Source organism: Mobula birostris, chromosome 20, assembly GCF_030028105.1.
Source record: "Mobula birostris isolate sMobBir1 chromosome 20, sMobBir1.hap1, whole genome shotgun sequence".
NCBI lineage: Eukaryota > Metazoa > Chordata > Chondrichthyes > Myliobatiformes > Myliobatidae > Mobula > Mobula birostris.
Genome location: NC_092389.1, coordinates 66643716 through 66666888, shown reverse-complemented (window position 1 = coordinate 66666888; position 23173 = coordinate 66643716). Strand labels below are relative to the sequence as shown.

The 23173-nt window shown below is 44.3% G+C and overlaps 1 protein-coding gene across 1 annotated transcript; it reads left to right on the top strand.

Annotated features, from left to right (window-relative positions):
• The first annotated feature begins 2373 nt into the window (after nt 1-2373).
• On the top strand, nt 2374-18965 carry LOC140185368 (zinc-binding protein A33-like). Its single transcript, XM_072238751.1, has 6 exons — nt 2374-2940; nt 4649-4744; nt 5153-5386; nt 6808-6830; nt 6918-7036; nt 18390-18965. Exons 1-6 carry the CDS (start codon nt 2530-2532, stop codon nt 18944-18946), a joined length of 1440 nt encoding a protein of 479 aa, XP_072094852.1. The 5' UTR covers nt 2374-2529; the 3' UTR covers nt 18947-18965.
• The last annotated feature ends 4208 nt before the right edge of the window (nt 18966-23173 follow it).

Genomic DNA, 23173 nt, shown 5'->3' with positions numbered 1-23173 from the left:
TATTCCCAATCTTTGCTGCCAATCAGCCAATGCTTTGCCCATGCTAGTATCATTCCTGTAATACCTGCACTCTTATCTTCTTTAGCAACCTCACCTTGTCAGACCTTCTGAAAATCGAAGTTCAAAACATCCACCGATACTACTTTGTCCCTTTTAGACTTTCAGACTTTTAATCAACTCCCAACTCCCTCTGCACATCTGATTCCTCAATTTGCTCCACATTATGGTATTCCTGGGCGACTTCCTGTCATGTTTACTTAAATAACCTGGTGAAGAGAAAATGTAGAGAAAGCGGTGGATACAGCCCAGTCCATGACAGGCAAACTTCTCTACACCATTAAACACACTCACATGGACCTCTGCCACAAGGGGGCAGCATCTCTCATGAAGGACGCCCAGCATTCAGGATATGCTCTCTCCTCACCGCTACATGTGGGAAAGAGATACTGGACCCTTCTGTTCAGGAACAGTTATTACCCTACAACCATCAGGCTCCTGAAACTAATTCACCAACAAATGTCAACTGATTCCACAAACTACAAACTCACTTTCAAGGAGTCCACAGCTCAATATCATCATCATATTTTTATCTGCACTCTTTAATTTCCCTACATATCAGTTGTTTCTCTGTCTTTGAAGTCGTTTTTAATAAATGCTGCTGTGTTTTTTTTCTTCTAAACAGCAGCAAGAAATTGATTCTTCATGAAGTATGTGGTAATGTATGCACGTGTTGATAATAAATTTACCTGGAACTGTCAAGAAAGAATTGTAGGTTTGATTTATTGCAAAAAGGGTGATGAAGGTTTCACAGGAACTAATATAATCAGCCAGATTTGCTGTATCCAGTCCAAGGGTGGGACAACATTCTGATGAACATCGAGCACTGAACAATGCAGTCCAGAAACATGTCATTAATTTATCATTTAATGCCCCACCTAACTAATATAATCTGCCAGTAATATCCTCACTTGTCCATTCCTTGCACATTCATATACCTATTCAAGAGCCTCCTGATAACCTCTGTCGTATTTGCCTTGAGTATCACCACTGGAAGGGCATTTCATGAACCCACGACAATGTGTCAACAAAACCCTACCCTGCACATCACCTTAAAACTGAACCCCTCTCAGCGTAAATGCATGCCACCTAGTCTGTGATATTTCAATCCTGGGACAATAAAAACAAGTATATATTGTATCTTTGTCTCTGCTGGAAGATCGTCAACTCGGTGAAAGACTCCCGAAAAGTGTCGGTCTGACATCACATCGAGATGTCCGTAGAGCAGGTGTTCCCACCCTGGGATCCACGGTTAGTGACATTGATCCATGGCATAACAAATGCTGGGAACCGCTGTCGTACAGGAATTCTGCCGACTGGCACATTCTCGGCTGCAGGGACACCATTGAACTCTAGGGTTCCTTTGCCACTGGACAGGGAGGGGCCCGGTTGGCTGAGGAAGCTTCTCAATTATTGTTGCAGTAGACCACCCCAGGGGGCCACATGAGCGACAACAGTCCTATCGGCTTTAACGAATGTAAAATGGTACTTAATACCCCACTAACAACGAATGTAAATTCATTGGGTGAAGGCATTGTACGGTTTATCCTTTTGAATATCCATATGGGCATTAGTCACCATAATAATATTCATCTTCTGGGCTGAGTGAGGGAGACCGGGCCCTCCACTGGATGCGTTAAGTCACGAAGTTTCTCACACGAAGAGCTGTTGAGATCAGGACGTCACTGAAAAAATACTGTTTTGCTCCCTGTCCGGTCCTGTGTTTTTTTTTTCCTGCAGCCACAGGTCGGTCATCACCACTGCATCTGTCTCCTCACAGAACAATATCGTCTCCTCATCCCCAGTTTCATGGCATGAACCAATTTAATAGTTGCTTTCAATATTTGCCACCGTTTTGCACCAAAGTCTTACTCTCTTTAGATCTGGAGAGAAAAAAAATATAAAGGAGCTGCTGGAATTACTCATCGGGTCAAGCATTTCGGGTTGAAACAGTCCAGATGAAGGATCTCGAACCGGAAAGTCTACTGTACATTCCTCTCCGCAGATGCTGCCTGTCCCGCTCAGCTCCTCCAGCATCACGTTTTTTTACTCGAGATTCCAGCACCTGCAGTCTCTTGTGCCTCTCTTTTCAGAACTTGTCCCTTTCAATCCTGCCTCAGACTGAACCAGGCTCTTCCCTCTGGTTTCATTTCTGTTCCGCTTCTTCCTTAGCCCATCACGCCTAGTGGGGCACAGGCCGCCAACAGCAGTTCGCCAGTGTTCCCTGAAGTATCTGTCGCACTGTGATTACTAGCCCCATGCCGACCATCCTCGTTTTTGCAGCCGGGCTTGGACAGTCCATGGCCAGGTGTTTATTTCCGACCAGTTTATGTGTTTCCGATCCCACCCTGGTGTGGAAATCACAGGCAGTAACGTAATGTTCATTCGCTGAGTCTGCAGCGCCTGTAGTGGACAATCGCGGTACTGCAGGGGATCGGCAGCGTTCTGAATCAGGAAGTGCCAGGAGTTAACATGGCTTCGAAAGAACAGGTCGAGAGTTTGAGCGAGGAGGCAATTTGTTCATTCTGCCTGGATTTCTTCACAGATCCGGTGTCGCTGGAGTGCGCGCACAACTTCTGTCGCTCTTGTATCACACAGTATTGGGAAAAGGAGGAGAGAAACTCCTGCCCGGAGTGTAGAGAGGAGATTGCAGACCGCACCCTCAGGGTCAATCGGGCCTTAGCAAATCTGGTTGAAAAAATTCGAAATTTAAACCTGAATCAGAAAGGGAAGGAAGGTAAACTTCACTGGGAGGAACATGAGGAAGAACTGAAGCTGTTCTGTGAAACGGACAAGACACTGATCTGTCTGATCTGTAGAGATGCGCAGGAACACAGAGAGCACCGCTTCCTGCCGATTAAAGAAGCTGTTAAAATCTACAAGGTAAAACTAATCCGAATTTGATACTCACCCCATCGTCATTATCCACGGCACGAGCCTCCGTAAACATCACATCATTCCCCCACCTTTCGCCATCTCTAATGGGATTCTATCACCAAGCACATCCCACCGCCATGTCACTTCCACAACTCTCCGCTCTCCGTAGAGATAGCTCTCCACGTAACTCCCTTATCCACTCGCTCCGTCCAACTGATCTCCCTCCTGACACCGATACCTGTAAACGGGACAGGTGATACACCTGACTTCTACACCTCCTCCCTCGTCACCATTCAGGGGCCCCAACAGACCGAATTCCTCCCTTTACTTCCATGGCCAATTGTCCTCTCGTGTTAGTTTCCTCCTTCTTCAGCTCTTTGCCTCTTCCACCTGTCCCCTCCCAGCTTCTTACTTCATCACCCTCACCCAGGTTCCCCCTCACGTTGTCTCACCCGTCACCTGTCAGCTGGTTATCCACCCCAACCTTTTTATTCTGGCTTCTGCCCCATTCCTTCCCAGTCCTAGTGAAGGGTCTCATCCCGAAACACCGACTGTTTCTTTGCCCTGCATACAGTGGCTTGCAAAAGTTTGGGCACTCCTGGTCAAAACTTCTGTTCCTGTGAATAGCTAAGCGAGTAAAAATGAACAGATTTCCAAAAGGCATGAAGTTAAAGATGACACATTTCTTTAATATTTTAAGCAAGAAATGTTTTTATTTCCATCTTTTACAGTTTCAAAATAACAAAAAAGGAAAAGGGCCCGAAGCAAAAGTTTGGGCACCCTGCATGGTCAGTACTTAGTAACACCCTCTTTGGCAAGTATCACAGCTTGTAAACATTTTCTGTCGCCAGCTGAGTCTTTCATTTCATGTTTGGTTGATTTTTGCACATTCTACCTTGCAAAAGGCTTCAAGTTCTGTGAGATTCTTGGGCCGTCTTGCATGCACTGCACTTTTGAGTTCTATCCACAGATTCTTGATGATATTTTGGTCGGGGGGACTGTGAGGGCCATGGCAAAATCTTCAGCTTGCGCCTCTTGAGGTAGTCCATTGTGGATTTTGAGGTGTGTTTAGGTTCATTATCCTGTTGCAGAAGCCATCCTCTTTTCAGCTTTTTTACAGACGGTGTGACATTTGCTTCCAGAATTTGCTGGTATTTAATTAAATTCATTTTTCCCTCTACCAGTAAATGTTCCCCAGACCACTGGCTGCAACACAAGCCCAAAACATGATCGGTCCACCCCCGTGCTGAACAGTTGGAGAGGGGTTCTTTTCATGAAATCCTGCACCCTCTTTTGCTCCAACATACCTTTGCTCATTGTGGCCAAAAAGTTCTATTTGAAGAGTTCAAAGAACATCCAAACAAGCCTGATGCATTTTGGAAACAAGTCCTGTGGACTGATGAAGTTAAAATAGAACTTCTAGGCCGCAATGTTATTGTTATTTTGAAAACGCAAAATATGGAAATAAAAAAAAACATATTTGCTTAGAACATTAAAGAAATCTGTCATCTTTAACTTTATGCATGTTAGAAATCAGTTCATCTTTTAATCGATTAGCTATTCTCAGTAAAAGAAATTTTGACCGGGGTGCCCAAACTTTTGCATGCCACTGTAGATGCTGAGTTTCTCTGGCATTTTGTGTGCGGTAATCGCGTTTGATCCCGTTTCTTTTGTTCTACCTTTTTTTCTATTTCTTACGCTCTCTGACTTTCAGGATCAGCTAAAATATTCCTTAGACTCTCTCACAAAAAAGAAATCAGACTTCCAGGAAAAGGAGCAGCAACAGAAAGAGAAGATTTCCGGAGTTCGGGTGAGGCTTCCTGAGCGGATTTTCTGATATTACTGTATAGTTTTGCTCCCTTTAATGCAGAATAGCAGAGTATCGCAGCTCTAGTGACTCGGGTTCGATCCTGACCTCTGGTACTGTCCGTGTGGAGTTTGCATGCTCTTCCTGTGACCACGACAGTTTCAGACACATCCCAAGGACATGATGGATGAATGGTTAATTACAATTAACCCTGTGAAGGTGGGGAAGGTTGTATGTGAATCAGGTGGGAGTTAATAGGTCAATGAGGGAGGTTTCAGGAAAACGTGAGGGAATGGGGTTGACGGGAATGATTCAGAAGCATGAACTTTAATGGACCGAATGGTCACCTTAACGTCATCAGGAAATACAGACAGCAATGTAGTAAATTAATCTTCACCTTTCATTCGATAGGAACAGTCACAAAGCGTTCAGACCCACATCACGTCTCAGTTTGCAGAACTGCGCCAGATTATCACTGAGAAAGAGCAGAGCTTACTCAGGGATCTCAGGGAGGAAGAGGAGAGGATTCTAAATCGAATGGAGAAAAATATTCGAGAGATTCAAGAGAATATCGGGTGGATTCAGGAGGAAATCTCAAAGTTAAAGGAACAGATGGATCAAAAAGACAGTGTGATATTTCTCAAGGTGAGGAATTATATTTCAATTTGTTCCTGTCAAAGAGCACGAAATGAACAGTGGTATATTTGAAATAAACACAGCACAGTGGCCAGTTCTAACAAATCAATTGCCGCTGCAGGCAACCTCACACAGATTGTTATACTTGAATGACGCACCCTCCAATCACTCCAATGATGACGTTCCAAAATGTCTAAGATATGTATTCAATCCTCTATTAGCAACGTACAATCTAGAAGCGATGAATCTTAAGCATTATAAATCGTAAGTTAAGCTGCAACGTATCGTTCAACAAAGATATGACATCCGTCCGTCCCCAGCTCAAAACTTTTGAGAACAAAGTTCGAATATGTAACTTATTCGGTTCGCTTTTCCCACGCCCCCACTCACATGATGTGTTACCATAATAAACACGTAACACAGAATACATTGCAGACAGAAAACAGGTGCATTGCTCCTACACACAGCATTTACAAATGGTAGTAAACTGTTTCTCACTAGACAATTGTTGAAACTATTCAGGGTTGTTGCTGTCCCAGAACTGGACTTCCACAACTTCTGTACATTCCAGGACAGAATGTAATGTGCTCTGAAATTATTTGCTCTGAAAATAACACAGAGTTGCAGACTGTGTCCTGAATTACCTGCTAAATATCCTCTAAATCTCACATTAACACCCAGTTCCAATCACAGGCTGTGAGTGTGTCTGATGTGGTGGGTGTGAGGGTCTCTCTGTCAATCACTGAGAACAAAGAATGCGACCCACACATCAGACTTATCCTCAATATCCGATTTCCGTCAGATTAGGGAAACATTCACTGTTTCTATACTTTCTCGGATAAACTTCATACAGGATAATATCCCATTCTCCATCATAAACAGGCTATTCGGTCCATCTTCTCCGATCTGCTTCCCTGCTAAACAAACCTCCTCCCACCTACTCACCACACCCAGCAACAGTGCCCGAACTCCCTGGTCCCTCGTGTTCATCCAGTTTCCCCATGACATTCAATCTCTGCTGTTCCGCTTCAATCACTCCTGTGCTTGTGAGTTCCACGTGCTCTTCACTAAATTTCTTATGGGATTTTTTAAGATCCATCTGGAATTTCATCTGCCCATAAATAGATATACTTTCTCCACATGCAAACAATCAAATCCATCATTGATCTTAAATTGCTCCATCTTATCACCCTGACGTCTTATCCAGATGAAAATGCGCAACCCGTCCTGTCTTTCCTGTAAGTTTCATCCTCTCAGTAATGATCTAATTTTCAGAAACATTACCTGTAATTTTCCTCGTGGTTCTGTGTTGTTTGTGTGTGTGTGAGTGACTGTGGGAGAGGGAATTTTCATTGTAATGATTTGGATAAAATTCAGGATGTAGATGGTAAGTCCAAGTCTAATCAGATTTGTGTTTTTATTTATTTCAGGTGGAAACTAGTAGGAACAGGAGGTAGGACATCCTCTTCACTGAAACCCTGTATGGATTTGTAAAATAGTTCAGAATAGCAGTTTATCACCATCAGTTTATTATTTACAGGATTAATGATGATGTCCAGGAATATTCAGTGACAGATGAGACCCTACCAGTGGAAAAATTTGTTCACCCCTATTTGTTGAACACAGTGCTGAGAGAAGCACTTGATGCCATTAATCGAGGTAAAATTTACAAAGATTCATTTCACCTTGTTTATGAAACACAGTTGTTATTATTTAAGGCAAAGATTGGCTGTAATAATGACTGAAGGGGAACTGAAGTCAACCCCACCGACTGGCGGGGGGGGGGTGGGCGTCACTGTCACATGGTCAGCTGGAGATGTCAGACCCCTGAACACACCAGCACAGGGTCACAATACAACCAATACACCGGACTGGCAGATGAACCACTGTGTCCTGATCCCAGGCCACTGCACTAACATGCCAAGACATGAGTTTGAATCCTACCGCAGGAGCTGGGAAATTAATGCTGACTTGATGATATTGTAGGGAATAAAAGCGGGCATCAGTGTTGTCACCGGGCTTGTCAGAAACATGCACAAGTCCTTCGTGCGCTGTGAGTGCAGACTCTGATTGACGCAGGTCTTCCCCCTTCTGGATTGGCAACTCTCACTGTTGTTCGAGGGAAAAGAGGGGAGTGGTAGTGATTGGGGACTCAGTCGGGGAACAGGCAGGAGAATCTGTGGATGTGAGTGGGACACCTGAATGGTATGTTGCCTCCTAGGTGCCAGAATCAGGGATGCTTCGGGTCGTGTCTGCAGCATTTTAGAGAGTGAGAGAAAACAGCTGGATATGTTGGTATATTTTGGGACAAATGACACTGGAAGTAAAAACAAAGAGGTCCTGAAAATAGAATTTGGAGAGCTTGGTAGAAAGCTCAGAAGCAGTACCTTCAGGTTTATAATTTCTGGACTGCTGCCTGTGCGACGTGCTGGTGAGGGTAGAAGCAGGATAATTTGGCAGATTAAAGCATGCCTGAGAAGCTGGTGCAGGGGGCAGGGCTTCAGGTTTTTGGATCATTGGGATCTTTTCTGGTGGAGAAATGACCTGCTCAAAAGGGATGGGTTGCACCTGGACCCGAGGGAGAACAATATTCTCACAGAGAGGTTTGATAGAGCTGTTGGGGAGGGTTTAAACTAATTTGTTGGGGGGGGGTGGTTAGGAACGAGTGAAGGGGTAGGACTGATGGCAAAAATGCAAAGATAGTGTGCAGTCAGACTGTCAGATGGGGCAGCCAGATACGAGGACAAAACTGCAGCCAGCAGGGTGAGTATCAGTGCATTAGGGATGCAGAATTAAAAAGAATAGGAAATACAGTACCCAAAGTGTTATATCTCAATGCATGAAGTATAAAGAATAAGGTGGATGATCTTGTTGCATTATTACAGTTTGTCGGGTATGATGTTGTGGCCATCACTGAATCATGACTGAAGGATGGTTGTAGTTGGGAGATGAATGTCCAACGTTACACGTTGTATCAGATGGTTAGGAAGGTAGGCAGAGGGGGTGAAATGGCTCTCCTGGTAAATCAATAGAAAGTTGTAACATAGGATTGGAAGATGTTGATTCCTTGTGGGTTGAGTTAAGGAAATTCAGAAGTGAAAATGACACTGATGACAGTCATATACAGGATCCCAACAGTAGCTGGATGTGGACCACAGATTACAACTGGAAATAGAGAAGGCTGATGAAACAGACAATGTTACAATAGTCATCGGAGATTTCAACAAGCAGGTCAATTGGGAAAACTAGGTTGGTAATGGATCTCAAGAGAGTGAATTTGTTGAATGCCATGTGATAACTTTTTAGAGCAGTTTGTCATTGAGCCAACTTGGGGAACAGCTCTACTGGATTGCGTGTTATGTATTGAACCAGAGGTGATATCTTAGGGAAAAAAAAACCCGAGGAGGCCGTGCTCACAACATGACTGAGTTCAAATAAGGAAAAAGTAAAGTCTGACGTTGTAGTATTCCAGAGGAGTAAAAGAAATTACAGTGGCCTGAAAGAGGAGCTGGCCAAAGTAAATTGGGGGGAGATGTTGTCCGGAATGACAGCAGAGCAGAAATGATGTCAGATTCTGGGAAAATGAGGAAGGTGAAGGATAGATATATTCCAAAAATAAATAAATACTCAAATGGCAAAATAGTACAATCGTGGCTGATAATGCTGATGTAAATGCAAAAGAGTGGGCATACAACAAAGTGAAAATTAATAGGAAGACAGAGAACTGACATGGGTGGTTGGGAAGTTGTTGGAGTCGATTGTCAAGGATGAGGTTACAGAGTACCTGGAGGCATATAACAAGATAGGCAGAACTCAGCATGGTTTCCTTAAAGGAAAATCCTGCCTGACAAACCTATTACAATTTTTTGAGGAATTTACCAGTAGGCTAGACAAGGGAGATGCAGTGGATGCTGTATATTTGGATTTTCAGAAGGCCTTTGACAAGGTGCCACACATGAGGCTACTTAACAAGATAAGAGCCAATGGAATTACGGGAAAGTTACATACGTGGATAGAGCGTTGGCTGATTGGCAGGAAACAGAGAGTGGGAATAAAGAAATCCTATTTTGGTTAGCTGCCGGTTACCAGTGGTGTTCTGCAGGGATCAGTGTTGAGGCTGCAACGATTTGGATTATGGAATCGATGGCTTTGTGGTTAAGTTTGCTGACGATACGAAAATAGGTGGAGGGGCCGGTAGTGCTGAGGAAATAGAGAGTCTGCAGAGAGACTTGGATAGATTGGAAGAATGGGCAGAAAAGTGGCAAATGAAGTATAATGTTGGAAGGTGTATGGTTATGCACTTTGGCAGAAAAAATAAACAGGCAGACTATTATATAAATGGGGAAAGAATTCAAAGTTCTGAGATGCAACGGGAATTGGGAGCCCTCGTACAGGATACCCTTAAGGTTAACCTCCAGGTTGAGTCAGTACTGAAGAAGGCGAATGCAATGTTGGCATTCATTTCTAGAGGAATAGAGTATAGGAGCAGGGATGTGATGTTGAGGCTCTATAAGGCGCTGGTGAGACCTCACTTGGAGTACTGTGGGCAGTTTTGGTCTCCTTATTTAAGAAAGGATGTGCTGACGTTGGAGAGGGTACAGAGAAGATTCACTAGAATGATTCCAGGAATGAGAAGGTTAACATATGAGGAACGTTTGTCCGCTCTTGGACTGTATTCCTTGGAGCTTCGAAGAATGAGGGGAGACCTCATAGAAACATTTTGAATGTTGAAAGGCATGGACAGAGTGGATGTGGAAAAGTTGTATCCCATGATGGGGGAGTCTAGTACGAGGGGGCATGAATTAAGGATTGAAGGGCGCACATTCAGAACAGAAATGCGAAGAAATTTTTTTAGTCAGAGGGAGGTTAATCTGTGGAATTTGTTGCCAAGGGCAGCAGTGGAGGCCTAGTCATTGGGTGTATTTAAGGCAGAGATTGATAGGTATCTGTGTAGCCAGGGCATCAAAGGTTATGGTGAGAAGGTAGGGGAGTGGGACTAAATGGGAGAATGGATCAGCTCATGATAAAATGGCGGAACAGACTCGATGGGCCGAATGGCCAACTTCTGCTCCTTTGTCTTATGGTCTTATAATTGGGAGGCTTTCAGATACCTACAGAGAGGAACTGAAAAGATGATTGGGAGGGGAAAAATGAAATATGATATTGAATTGAACTGAATTGACTTTATTACTTACATCCTTTCTATAAACAAGCAGTAAAAATCTTCCGTCTAAATGTGCAGTTTATAGTAATTTATGATAAATAATATGTATAACATTCTAGTCAATATAACATAGAAATACAGTTGTCTCAGCACGAGTTAATCAGTCTGCTAGCCCGGTGGAAGAAGCTGTCCCCGGACCCTGTTGGTTCTGGCTTTTATGCTGCGGTACCAGTTCCTGTATGGTAGCAACTGGTACAGTTTGTTGTTGGGGTGACTTGGGTCTCCAATGATCCTTCAGGCCCTTTTTACACACCTGTCTTTATAAAACAAGTAAGCAAACAATATCAAGCAACACACATCAAAGTTCCTGGCGAACGCAGCAGGTCAAACAAACAAACAATATCAAATTGATTTTCAAGTATTGTGAAAAAATAAAATAGAGATGAGAGTGGATATAGGACCACTAGAAAATGAGGCTGGATATATAATAACAGGGGACAAAGAGATGATAGATGAACTAAATGAGTATTTTGCATCAGTCTTCACTGTGGAAGACACTAGCACTGTGCCAGATGCTGAAGGGTGCGAGGGAAGAGAAGTGAGTGCGGTTATTGTTAGAAAGGAGAAGGTGCTCAAAAAGTTGAAAGGCCTAAAGGTACATAAGTCACCCGGACCAGATGAACTGCACCCTCGTGTTCTGAAAGAGGTAACGGTAGACATTGTGGAGGCATTTGAAATGATCTTTCAAAAATCATTGGACTCTGATATGGTGCTAGAGGACTGGAAAACTGCAAATATCACTCAACTCTTAGTCATGAGGAAGGCAGCAGAAATGAAGTTATAGACCAGTTAGCCTCACCTCTGTGGGTGGGAAGACATTAGTGTCAATTGTTAAGTATGAGGTAATGGAATACTTGGTGATACTGGACAAGATAGGACACGTTGGCATATAATAAGATTGGTGGAGGGGCCGGTAGTGTTGAGGAAACAGGTAGGCTGTGGAAGGACTTGGATGAGGAGAATGGGCAAGAAAGTGGCAAACGATACACAATGCTGGGAAATTCATGGTCATGCATTGTGGTAGGAGATATAATATGCAGATTATTTAAAATGGGGCGACAATTCAAAAATCTGAGATGCAGATGGATGTGGGGGTCCTTCTGCAGAGCACCCTGAAGGTTAACTTGCAGGTAGAGTCAGTTGTGAGGAAGGTAAATGCAATGTTAGAATTCAGTTCAAGGAGTCTAGTATACAGGAGCAGAGATGTGATGCTGAGGGTTTATAAGGCAATGGTGAGTCATTACCTTGAGTATTGTGAACAGTTTTGGGCTCCTCATCTGCGAAAGGATGTGCTGGCATCGTAGAGGGTCCAGAGGAGGTTCACAAGGATGATTCCAGGAATGAAAGGGTTATCAGACTTGAAACGTTTGATAGCTCTGTGCCTGTACTCACTGGAATTTAGAAAGATGAGGGGGGATCTCACTGAAACTTTTTGAATGTTGAAAGGCCAAGACAGAGTAGATGTGGGAAGGACGTTTCCCATAGTGGGGAAGTCTGGGACAAGAGGGCACAGCCTCAGGATACAGGGGTGTCCTATTTAAAAACAGAGACGCAGAAAAATTTCTTTAGCCAGAGGGTGGTGAATTCAGCCGTGGAGGCCAGGTCGTTGGGCATATTTAAGGCCGAGCTTGACAGGTTCTAGATTGCACACAGTATCAGAGGTTGTGGCGAGAAAGCCGGGGAGTGGGGCTGAGGAGGAGAAGAAAAGGATCAGCTGTGATTGAATGGTGGAGCAGTCACAGTGGGCCAAATGGCCAAATTCTGCTCCTATATCTTATGAGCTTATGGTTATCAGACCACAACATTGAAGCATTGTGAGAATGAGCCCAGACAATGCAACCAGTATTGACATCATTCAGGATTTCATCTCAGGAGAAGCACACACAGCATAACCAGACTGGCAAAACAGCCCGACACACACATACACAGGAAGGATTGGCAGATTGTAGTCAGAGACGCAGCAATGTACGTTGATATTTCCTTCAGTAACCTGGAAACTATTCTCTTCAGACACGGTAATTTATTTATTTAAACAGTTCACACATGTCACACATTGTCAGCACACACCAGACATGTGATGACACACTGTGACATACAAATATTTCAATGTGCACACTCTCCTTCAATATGTACACACAAACACACTGATATTTACCACAAACAACACACACACACACACACACACACACACACAGACACACACACATAATATCTGAGTGTGACACATGGTCAAAGAAATTGGCCCACGTTCCGACTTAGGAATGAAATCTGCCGTCCTTACCCAGTCTGTTCTGTGCAGAGAGCTGCCCTCTGACGTGATGTCACATCAACAGTTCACAGACAGACTCCAGAGTGAGATTCCTCAGGAGGATGATCTGGGAGGGTTTGACGGATATTGAACCCACGGCCAACTTCATCCATCTGCAAGACTAAGGTGTCTTCCTGAGCATGTCCCGTTTGTGTGTGTTTGTCCCAGATCCCTCTAATCACTTCCTATCTATGTACCTGTGTAAATTCATCTGAAAATATTTTAATTTTACCTGTTTCTACAGCATCTGACAGCAAATTCCATCTGCCCACCTCCCTCAGATCCCTCATGAAAATTTTCCCTCTCACTTTCAATCTGAGCCCTCTGGTTCTGTACTCCCGTTTCTCAGAAAAAAGACTCACTTTATCTCAGCCCGTTGTGAATGTATTTACCTCGATAAGGGGTCAACAATCAACGTCCTACACTACAGCTAAATAGCCCAAACTTATCCACTCTCTACTTTCAATCCAAGCCCCCCCAGTCCCGGTAACATCCTCCTGAACCTTCCTGTCCAGGGTAATGATATCCTACACGGGTTGACTCTGTGGTTAAGGAGGCATACGGTGCACTGGCCTTCATCAATTGTGGGATTGAGTTTAAGAGCCGAGAGGTAATGTTGCACGTATATAAGACCCTGGTCAGCCCACTTGGAGTACTGTGCTCAATTCTGGTCACCTCACTACAACTACAGGAAGGATGTGGAAACCAATAGAAAGAGTGCAGAGGAGATTTACACAGATGTTGCCTGTTTTTGCTGGGGTCGGGGACGGTATGCCTTATGAGAATAGGTAGAGTGAACTCGGCCTTTTCTCCTTGGAACGACTAAGGATGAGAGGTGACCTGATCGAGGTGTACAAAATGATGAGAGGCATTGATCGTGTGGACAGTCAGAGGCTTTTTCCCAGGGCTGAAATGGCTAGCATGAGAGGGCATAGTTTGAAGGTGCTTGGAAGGAGATACAGAGATGTCGGAGGTATGTTTTTTATGCAGAGAATGGTGAGTGCGTGGAACGGGCTGCTGGTGGTGGTGCTGCAGCCGGAAACGACAGGGTCTTTTAAGAGACTCATGAATGGCTACATGGAGCTTATAAAAATAGAGGGCCATGGGTAAGGCCTAGGTAGTTCTAAGGTAGGGACATGTTCAACACAGCTTTGTGGGCCGAAGGGCCTGTATTGTGTTCTATGTTTTCTGTGTTTCTATGTTTCACTATATTCGGGGAAGTGGAAATGCAGACAATACCCGAACTGTGGTCTATCATTGATATCATAAATCTTGCTTAAGCTCATGTGGACAGTGTCGAATATGCTAATGAATACAGGACTGAAGGTGTTATATTTGAATGCTCCAGTATACGGAATAAGGTAGATGATGTTGTAGCACAGGTAGAGATTGGCAGGTACAACGTTGTTGGCATCACAGTGTTGTGGCTGAAAGGAGATGCTGGCTTGAAGCCCAACATCCAAGGATACACCTTGTGTTCAAAGGACAGGCAGGTAGGCAGAGGGGATGGGGAGGGCCTGTTGTAAAAAATGAAATAAAATCCTTAGAGAGAGGTGACATAGGATTGGAAGATGTTGAGTCATTGTGGGTAGAGTTAAGAAACTGCAAGGGTAAAAAGACCCTGATGGTAATTATATACAGGCCTCTAAATAGTAGCGAGGATCGAAATGGGATACAAATTACACTAGAAAATGGAAAAAAAAATGCAATGTGACAGTCGGAATGGGGGATTTCAACAAGGAGGTAGATTGGGAAGATCATGTTGGTGCTGCATCCCAAGAGAGGGAATTTGTAGAATGTCCCCAAGATGGCTTTTTAGAACCGCTTGTGGTTGAGTCCAATGGAATAAAGGCAATTCTAGAGTGGGATTTGTATAGTGAACCAGATATGATTTGGGAGACTAAGGGAAAAGAATCTTTAGGAAGCAGTGATCATAAAATGATAGAATTCACCCTGGAGTTTGAGAGGGAGATAAAGTCAGATGTATCGGTATTAGAGTGGAGTAAAGTTAGTTACAGAGGCATGAGGGATGTGCTGACCAAAGTAGATTGGGAGGGGACGCCAGCAGGGATGATTGCAGAACAACAAAGACTGGAATTTCTGGGGGCAATTTGAATCGATAAATCCCAAAGACGGAGGAGTATTATCAACGGAGGATGTGGCAACCTTGTTTAACAAGGGAAGTCAAAGACAGCATAAAAGTGAAAGAGAGGGCATACAATAGAGCAAAAATTAGCAGGATGTTGAAGTATTGAGGAGATTTTGATAATCAACAGAAAGCAATTACAAAGCCCGAAGGAGAGAAAATGAGATATGAGGGAAAGCTTGCCTACAATACTCAAGAGGACACAAAACTCTAAAGAGTAAAAGAGAGGCAAGAGTGGATATTGGACCCCAAGAAAGTGACACTGGAGAGGAGACATGTGACAAAATACATTGTCGAAGTACTTATTTAATATTTTGTGCCAATCCTCACTGTGGAAGATACCAGCTGTATGTCAGAAATGTGAGAGTGTCTGGGGACAGAATTGAGTGTTGTTGATGTTGCTGAGGAGAAAGTGCGTGGGAAGATTGACGGTCTGAGGGTACCTGGACCAGATGGACTACACCCCAGTGTTCGGAAAGAGTTAGCTGAAGAGAATATGGGGGCATTAGTAATGATCTTTCAGGAATCACTAGATAATTGGACATTCAAGATGAATGGAAATTGCAAAGGTCACTTCACTCTTTATGACGGGAGAGCAGCTGAGGAAAGAAAATTACAGGTGAGTTAGTCTGGATGTGGTGTGCTTGGAAAGATGCTGGAGTCCAGTATTAATGGAACTGCTTTTGGGTACATGGAGGCACATGATAAAATAGGGCAAAGACAGCGTGCCTTCCCTGAAGGGGAAATCTTGCCCGACAAATCTGCTGGAATTCTTCGAGGAACACAAAGCCAAGATAGACAAAGAATGATTTGGATGACAGAATTGTTGCCTTTGTGGCCAAGTTGGCAGATGATATGAAGTTAGGTGAAGGGGAAGGTAGTGGTGCAGAAGCTCAGAGTCTGGGGAAGGACAGAGACAGATTCGAAAATGGACAAAGATGTGATCGATGGATTATCGAGTAGCGAAGTCGTGCATGCAATTTGGCAGGCGGAATAAAGGCACAGACGATTTTGTAAACAGTGAGAAAATTCAAAAATCAGAGGTGCAGAAGGGACTTGGGTGTCCTTGTGCAGGATTCCCTGACGGTTAATTGCAGTTTGAGTCAGTGTTAAGGTCAGCAAGCTCAACGTTAGCATTCATTTCGAGAGGATTCGAATAGGATGTCATTCTGAGTGTTTATAAGGCATTGGTCAGACCACACTCGGAGTATTGTGAGCAGTTTTGGGTCCCTTATATCGGAAAAGATGTGCTGGCATTGGAAAGGGTCCAGGAGGTTCACAAGAATGATTTTGGGAATGAACGAGTTAACATATGAGGAGTGTTTGATGGTTTTGGGCTGTACACACGGGAGTTTAGAAGAATGGCTGATTTATTATCCCTCTCAACTCTACTCTCCCGCCTCCTCCCCATTAACATTTGACACCCTGACTAATCAAGAAGTTTACATATCAACTTCTGCTTTTAAAATCACACACGAGAAAATCTGCAGATGCTGGTAATCCAAGCAACACAGGTCCTGATGAAGGGTCTTGGCCTGATCTCACTGAAACCTACCCGGAGAGAGTGGATGTCAGAAGGATGTTTCCTACAGTGGCTGGGTCGAGAACAGAAGGCACAGCCTCTGACTGGAGGATGTCCATTTGGAACAGAGATGAGGAGGAATTCCTTTATCCACAGGATAGTGAATCTGCCACAGGGAATATATTTCATTGAGTATATTTAACGTGAAGCCACACACACAAAATGCTGGAGGAACTCAGCAGGCAAGGAAGCATCTATGGAAAAGAGTGAACTGTTGATGGTTCAGGCTGAAATCCAGCATCAGGACCTGTGTTGTTTAAGGGTCCCTGCAAATTCTCCCCCGTCCAAATGAGGGGCTGCGGGCGATGGGGTTGTGGGAAAGGGGACAAAGAGGTCCTCATCTCCACCTTTATCCCCCGCCAGCTTCTCGTTACGTCTACACACACAGTTCACTTACAGGCTCTCCACCCCTCCCCCACCTGGTTCTGGTTCAATCTGACATTTATCTCTCCACTGCTGGTTCCCATTACCACCTCCTTTACTGTCTCGAACCTTCACACTCCCCCACTCCACACTTCACACTCACAAATGAATGTTAACATTGAATGAAGGGCCTGTTCCTGTGCTGTACTGTTCTATGTTCCCTGTTCCCTGTTCAGAAGAAAGAGAGGAGATCTCAGGGAAACAAAAAATTCTTCTGGGGTCAACAGGCAGGATACAGGGGGGATGTTTCCCCTGTCTGAGGAGTCAAGGGTCAGGGGTCACTGTCTGTTTGGAATTCTCAGCACCCGAAGGGAGAGTGGGGGTTTGGGGGTTCTTATCCATTCAGTTCACAGAGCCATCGCCGTACAACATAGAAATGTGCCCTTCGACCCATCACATCTCTGCTGACCTATTTACCCATCTACATTCATCCCATTGGCCAGCATTAGGTCAGTCTCCTTCTGTGCCTTGCCTATTGAAGTGTCTGTCCAAGTGTCTCTTAAACACAGAGGACTGGAGGCCTGTAACCTGCAGAGGTCGGTGCTGGGGCCGGGGTTGTTTGTCATTTCTATTAATGATTTGGATGATAATGTCGGTGACATATTTAGTAGGTTTGTTAATGACACTAAAATTCATGGTACAGTGGACAGGGAAGAGGGTTATCTCTGTTTACACCGGGCCCTTGATCAACTGTAGAGATGGGTACAGGGAGAATGTTTTAAAATACATCTTGGCAGGGACGTGGATAAGAAAAGGGGAAAGGAGTAATGGGCAAATGGGACTAGCTCACTAGAGCAAGTTGGTCAGCACAAACCAGTTGGGCCGATGGGCCTCCGTGACCTCTAGTTTAAATCTATTCACCCACCCCTTTCCCATCTTAATCCACCCCTTTCCCGCACTCGTTTGCTGTCTATTTCTATCCTTGAGGGAAGATGTCGACCTGAAACGCAGTCTGTTCATCTCTCTCCACACATCCTGCCTGACCCGCTCTGTTCCTGCAGCATTTTGTGTCTGTCTGATCGGGAAATCTCTGCTCTCCGTCCAGTGGAAAATCCTTGGGGAGATATTAGTTGTCCATCCGGCTTCGTTCGTTCAAACCACGAGAAAGGTTCGTGTCGGCCACCCGACCGCGCCTGAGGCCTAGCGGCCTTTCCCCCGATCCCCGGGGTCGCGCTGTCCGAGTCTCCCATCCCCGGGGCCGCGCTGCCCGAATCTCCCCCCCGATCCCCGGGCCGCGCTGCCCGAGTCTCCCCCCGATCCCCGGGGCCGCTCTGCCCGAGTCTCCCCCCGATCCCCTGGGACTCTCTAATTCTCTGCTTCTCCCCCCAGTCTCTGTCACTCTGGATGTGGAAACGGCGCATCCGTGTCTCCAGGTGTCTGAGGATCGGAAGAGTGTGAGATGGACCCGGACCCAGAGGAATCTCCCTGACACCAGGAAGAGATTCACATACTGGGCTTGTGTGCTGGGATCGGAGGGATTCACATCGGGGAGACATTACTGGGAGGTGGAGGTGACGGGGAATCGGGACTGGTGTCTGGGAGTCGCCGCAGAGTCCGTGGAGCGGGAGGGATGGTTCAGACTGAGTCCGGAGACCGGATTCTGGGTCATCGGGCGGGTTGGTGACGTGTTACATCGGGATTGTGACGTGTTCGATGACGAGTTCCCCTCCCCTGAGTCCCGTATCCCTGCCGGTCCCATCCCCGGGACGGTGGGAGTTTATCTCAGTTACCAGTCCGGGACAGTTTCATTTTACAACGCGGAGACCAAGTCCCGTCTCCACACCTTCACTGGGAATAAATTCACGGGGAAACTTTATCCTCTCTTCATGACTGGGGATGGAAACCAGTGGCTGAGAATCTGCTCCGGTTCCGCTCCGGGTCTGTAATCGAGTCGGGTCCTGGGACCGGCGTCAGCAGTAAAGTCCCTGTAAATATAAATGTGCGGAGAGTGAAATAAACACGAGATGAGAATTCTCGATCCGTTAATTTTAACTCGTTCACCGCATCCGACAACGGAGCAAAAACACCACGGATTCACCAGCAGCCGCGGGGCGGCGGGTCCTGAGCTCCCCCGGGTCCTAAAGTCCACCCTCACTGAGACAGGTTAAATGGGACAAGTGGGGGCGGTGCTGACTGGGAGAGGGGGGTCAGGGTGAATCTTGGTAAGACCATAACACACAGGAGCAGAATTAGACCGTTCAGCCCATCGACTCCGCTCTGCCATCCCATCAGGGCTGATCCCGGATCCTACTCAACCCCATACACCTGCCTTCTCTCCATGTATTTTGATGGCCTGATCGATCAGGAAATGATCAACCTCCGCCTTAAATATACCCGCAGACTTGGCCTCCACCGCAGTCTGTGATAGAATATTCCACAGGGTCACTACTCTCTGACTAAAAATATTCCTCCTGACCTCTGTTCAAATAGCCTCCCCTCAATGTTGAGACTGTGTCTCTAGTCAGGATATCCCCACCTCATGAAACAACCTCTCCACATCCACCTTATCTAGTCCTTTCAACACTCGGTAGGTTTCAATGAGACTCCCCTTTCCTTTCTGAGATATGGGACCCAAAACGTTGACAAAACTCCAAGTACGGCCTAACTTTTGTCTTATAAAGGCTCAACATTATCTCCTTGCTTAAATATTCTATTCCACTTCAAAGAAAACCCAGCATTGCATTTCCCTTCTTTACCACAGACTCAAAATGTGAAATAACCTTCTGGAACTCTTGCAGGAGAACTCCTAAGCCCCCTGCACCTGTGAATTTTCTGTCTATTTAAATAATACTGAGCAATATTATTCCTTGGACCAAAATGCATGATCATATATTTCCCAACACCGTACTCAATCTGCCGCCTTTTATTTTAACCACTCCTCGAATTTGTCTAAATCCTGCTGCAATCGCATTGCTTCCTCAGCACTACCTACCCCTGCACCTATCTTTACATCATCCACAAACTTTGCCACAAAGCCATCAATTACATTATATAAATCTTTTACAAACAATGTGGCAGTCCCAAAACTGGCCCCTGAGGAACACCACCAGTCACTGGCAGCCAACCTGAAAAAGCACTATTTATTCCAACAGGCTACCTCCTGCCTGTCAGCCATTCCTCTGTCCATGCCAGTATCTTTCCTGTAATGCCATAGGATTTTATAGTGTTCAGCAGCCTCGTGTGTGCTACCTTATCAAAGGCCTTCTGAAAATCCAAGTAAATGATATCCACTGCCTCTCATTTGTCCACCCTCCTTTTCACTTCCTCAAAGACCTCTAAAGGTTTGTTAGGCCCGGTTTTCTTTCACAGAAATCATGCTGACATTGACTTATTTTATCATTATTCTCCAAACACCTTGAAAACCCAACTTCGATAAAAGGCTACAGTACTTTCTCTACCACTGAGGTCAGGCTAACTGGCCTATAATTTCCTTTCTTTTGCCTTTCTCCCTTCTTAAGGAGTGCAATTTTCTATTTTCCAGTCCTACAGGACCATGCCAGAATCCAGTGATTCTTGAAAGATCGTGACCAATGCATCCATTATCTCTTCAACATCCCTCAGGACTCTGGGATGTAGTCCATCTGGTCCAGATGACTTATCCACCTTAAGACCCTTGAGTTTGTCCAGCTCTTTTTCCTTTGTAATAGCAAAGTCACTCAATCCTGCTGTGTCTTCCACAGTGAAAATTGTTGGAAAGTATTCATTAAGTTCATCTGCCATTTCTTTGTCCCCCATTACGATCTCACCAGTATTATTTTCCAGTGGTCCAATACCAACTGTCATCTCCCTTTCACTCCTTTTTTAACTGGGAAAAAATCTCTGAGTGTCCTGCTTTATATTATTGGCTAGTTTGCCTCACGTTTCATCTTTAACATTCTTATCGCTTTTTAGTTGCCTTTTGTTGGATTTTCAAAGCATCCAATAATCAAGCATCCCACTCACTTTTGCTACCTGAAATGACATTTCCTCAGGTTTTACACAGTCCTAAACTTCCCTTGTCAGCCACGGGTGCCTACCCCCGCCATTTGAGAACCTCTTCCATGTGCCAAACATACTCTAATGCAATTTAAAGCAGTGCACAGGGCCCATATGTCTAAAGATAAATTAGCCCGTTTTTATTCCCACATAAACCCTATTTGTGACAGATGTCACTCTGAGGTGGCTTCCTTAACTCATATGTTTTGATCCTGTCCTGTTTTGGAAAATTTCTGGAAAGATATTTTTGATATTGTTTCAACAGTTTTGCGTTTTGATTTACAACCTCATCCTATTAGGCAATTTTTGGTTTGCCAATGATAGAACATAGACTTTTATCCTCTTCAGCCTGTCGGATGATCGCATTTGTTACTTTAATGGCCGGAAGATCCATTTTATTGAACTGGAAGGAGACCAATCCTCCTACCAGATTTCAATGGTTTTCCCAAACTATATCATGTTTAAATTTAGAAAAAAATCAGAAGTGACATTTTTGATCCTTCAGTTAAATTTGAAGAGACTTGGAAACCATTTATACAACATTTTCATGTGATGTAATTTGACCTTTCCGAATCCTTCTTATTAACTTAAAATATATGAATAGAGGAACGGAGTTGACGACAGTACTGAACGTGTTCGATGTATGATATTGGTCTAGCCTTGTTTTGTTCCGTTTGCTTTTTTTTTGTGGGGGGGGGTAAGTAGTTAGATTTTTGGGGGGTTTTCTTTGTATTTTTTTTTCTTTTGATTTCTTTCTTCTCTATGATTAATTATATTAAGAGTTTGGAAGTCTATTATACCTGTATTATTTGAAATCTTTTTTTGTACATTCTTAACAACAATAAGATTATTCCAATCTCTCTCTATCAATATTGTTATTCTGTTTATAATTTTGGAAAATTAATAAAAGGATTTATAAAGAAAGAAAGAACTTCTTCTGTGGGACATGTCTATCCTGCACCTTGCAAACTATTCCCAGATGCTTCAGCCACCCGTCATCCCACCAGTATCCCCCTCCAATTCACCTCAGCAAGTTCCTCTCTCATGCCTCTGTAATTCCCATTATTCCTTTGCGAGACTGATACATGTGACTTAGGCTTCTCCCTATGAAATTTCAGTATGAATTCAATTATATTATGATCACTGTCACTGACGGGTTCCTTTACTTTAAACTCCTGAATAAGGTCAGGGTTATTGTACAACACCCAATGAAGGATGACCTTTCCCCAAGTCGGCCCAAGCACAAGCTGCTCTGAAAAGCCTTCTCGTAGGCATTCAACAAATTCCCTCTCTTGTGATCCGACACCAACCTGATTTTCCCAATCCCCTTGCATATTGAAATCTCTCATTACAATTGTGACATTACCATTATTACACGCCCTTTCCCCACTAAATACTGTGAATTAAATTAAAGTCACTCCCAGAACTTAATAATGATTTTATCTGAAAACTATCTATCCCCCAAATTTGTACTGAGACTGCAATTGATTTTTCAGCCTCATATGCTTCACACTGAAATAGTATGTGTTTAACATTTTCATAATGTCAAAATGTACATGACACAGAATGATGTTTTCCAATTAGATACAAGGTATAATTAATCATAGTGTGGGCAGTTTTAAGTTGTGGTAATATAATTCTTTCCCTTCTTGTTTTAAGGCCTTCTTCTATAAACCCATCAGGTTTATGTATTCTGTAAAAGTGTCTGTCCTTATGTCCATTATAGAACATAGAACATAGAATAGTACAGCACAGTACAGGCCCTTCGGCCCACAATGTTGTGCCCAGCCTCAAACCCTGCCTCCCATATAAGCCCCCACCTCAGATTCTTCCATATACCTGTCTAGTAGTCTCTTAAACTTCACTAGTGTATCTGCCTCCACCACTGACTCAGGCGGTGCATTCCACGCACCAACCACTCTCTGAGTGAAAAACCTTCCTCTAATATCCCCCTTGAACTTCCCACCCCTTACCTTAACGCCATGTCCTCTTGTATTGAGCAGTGGTACCCTGAGGAAGAGGCGCTGGCTATCCACTCTATCTATTCCTCTTATTATCTTGTACACCTCTCTCATGTCTCCTCTCATCCTCCTTCTATCCAAAGAGTAAAGCCCTAGCTCCCTTAATCTCTGATCATA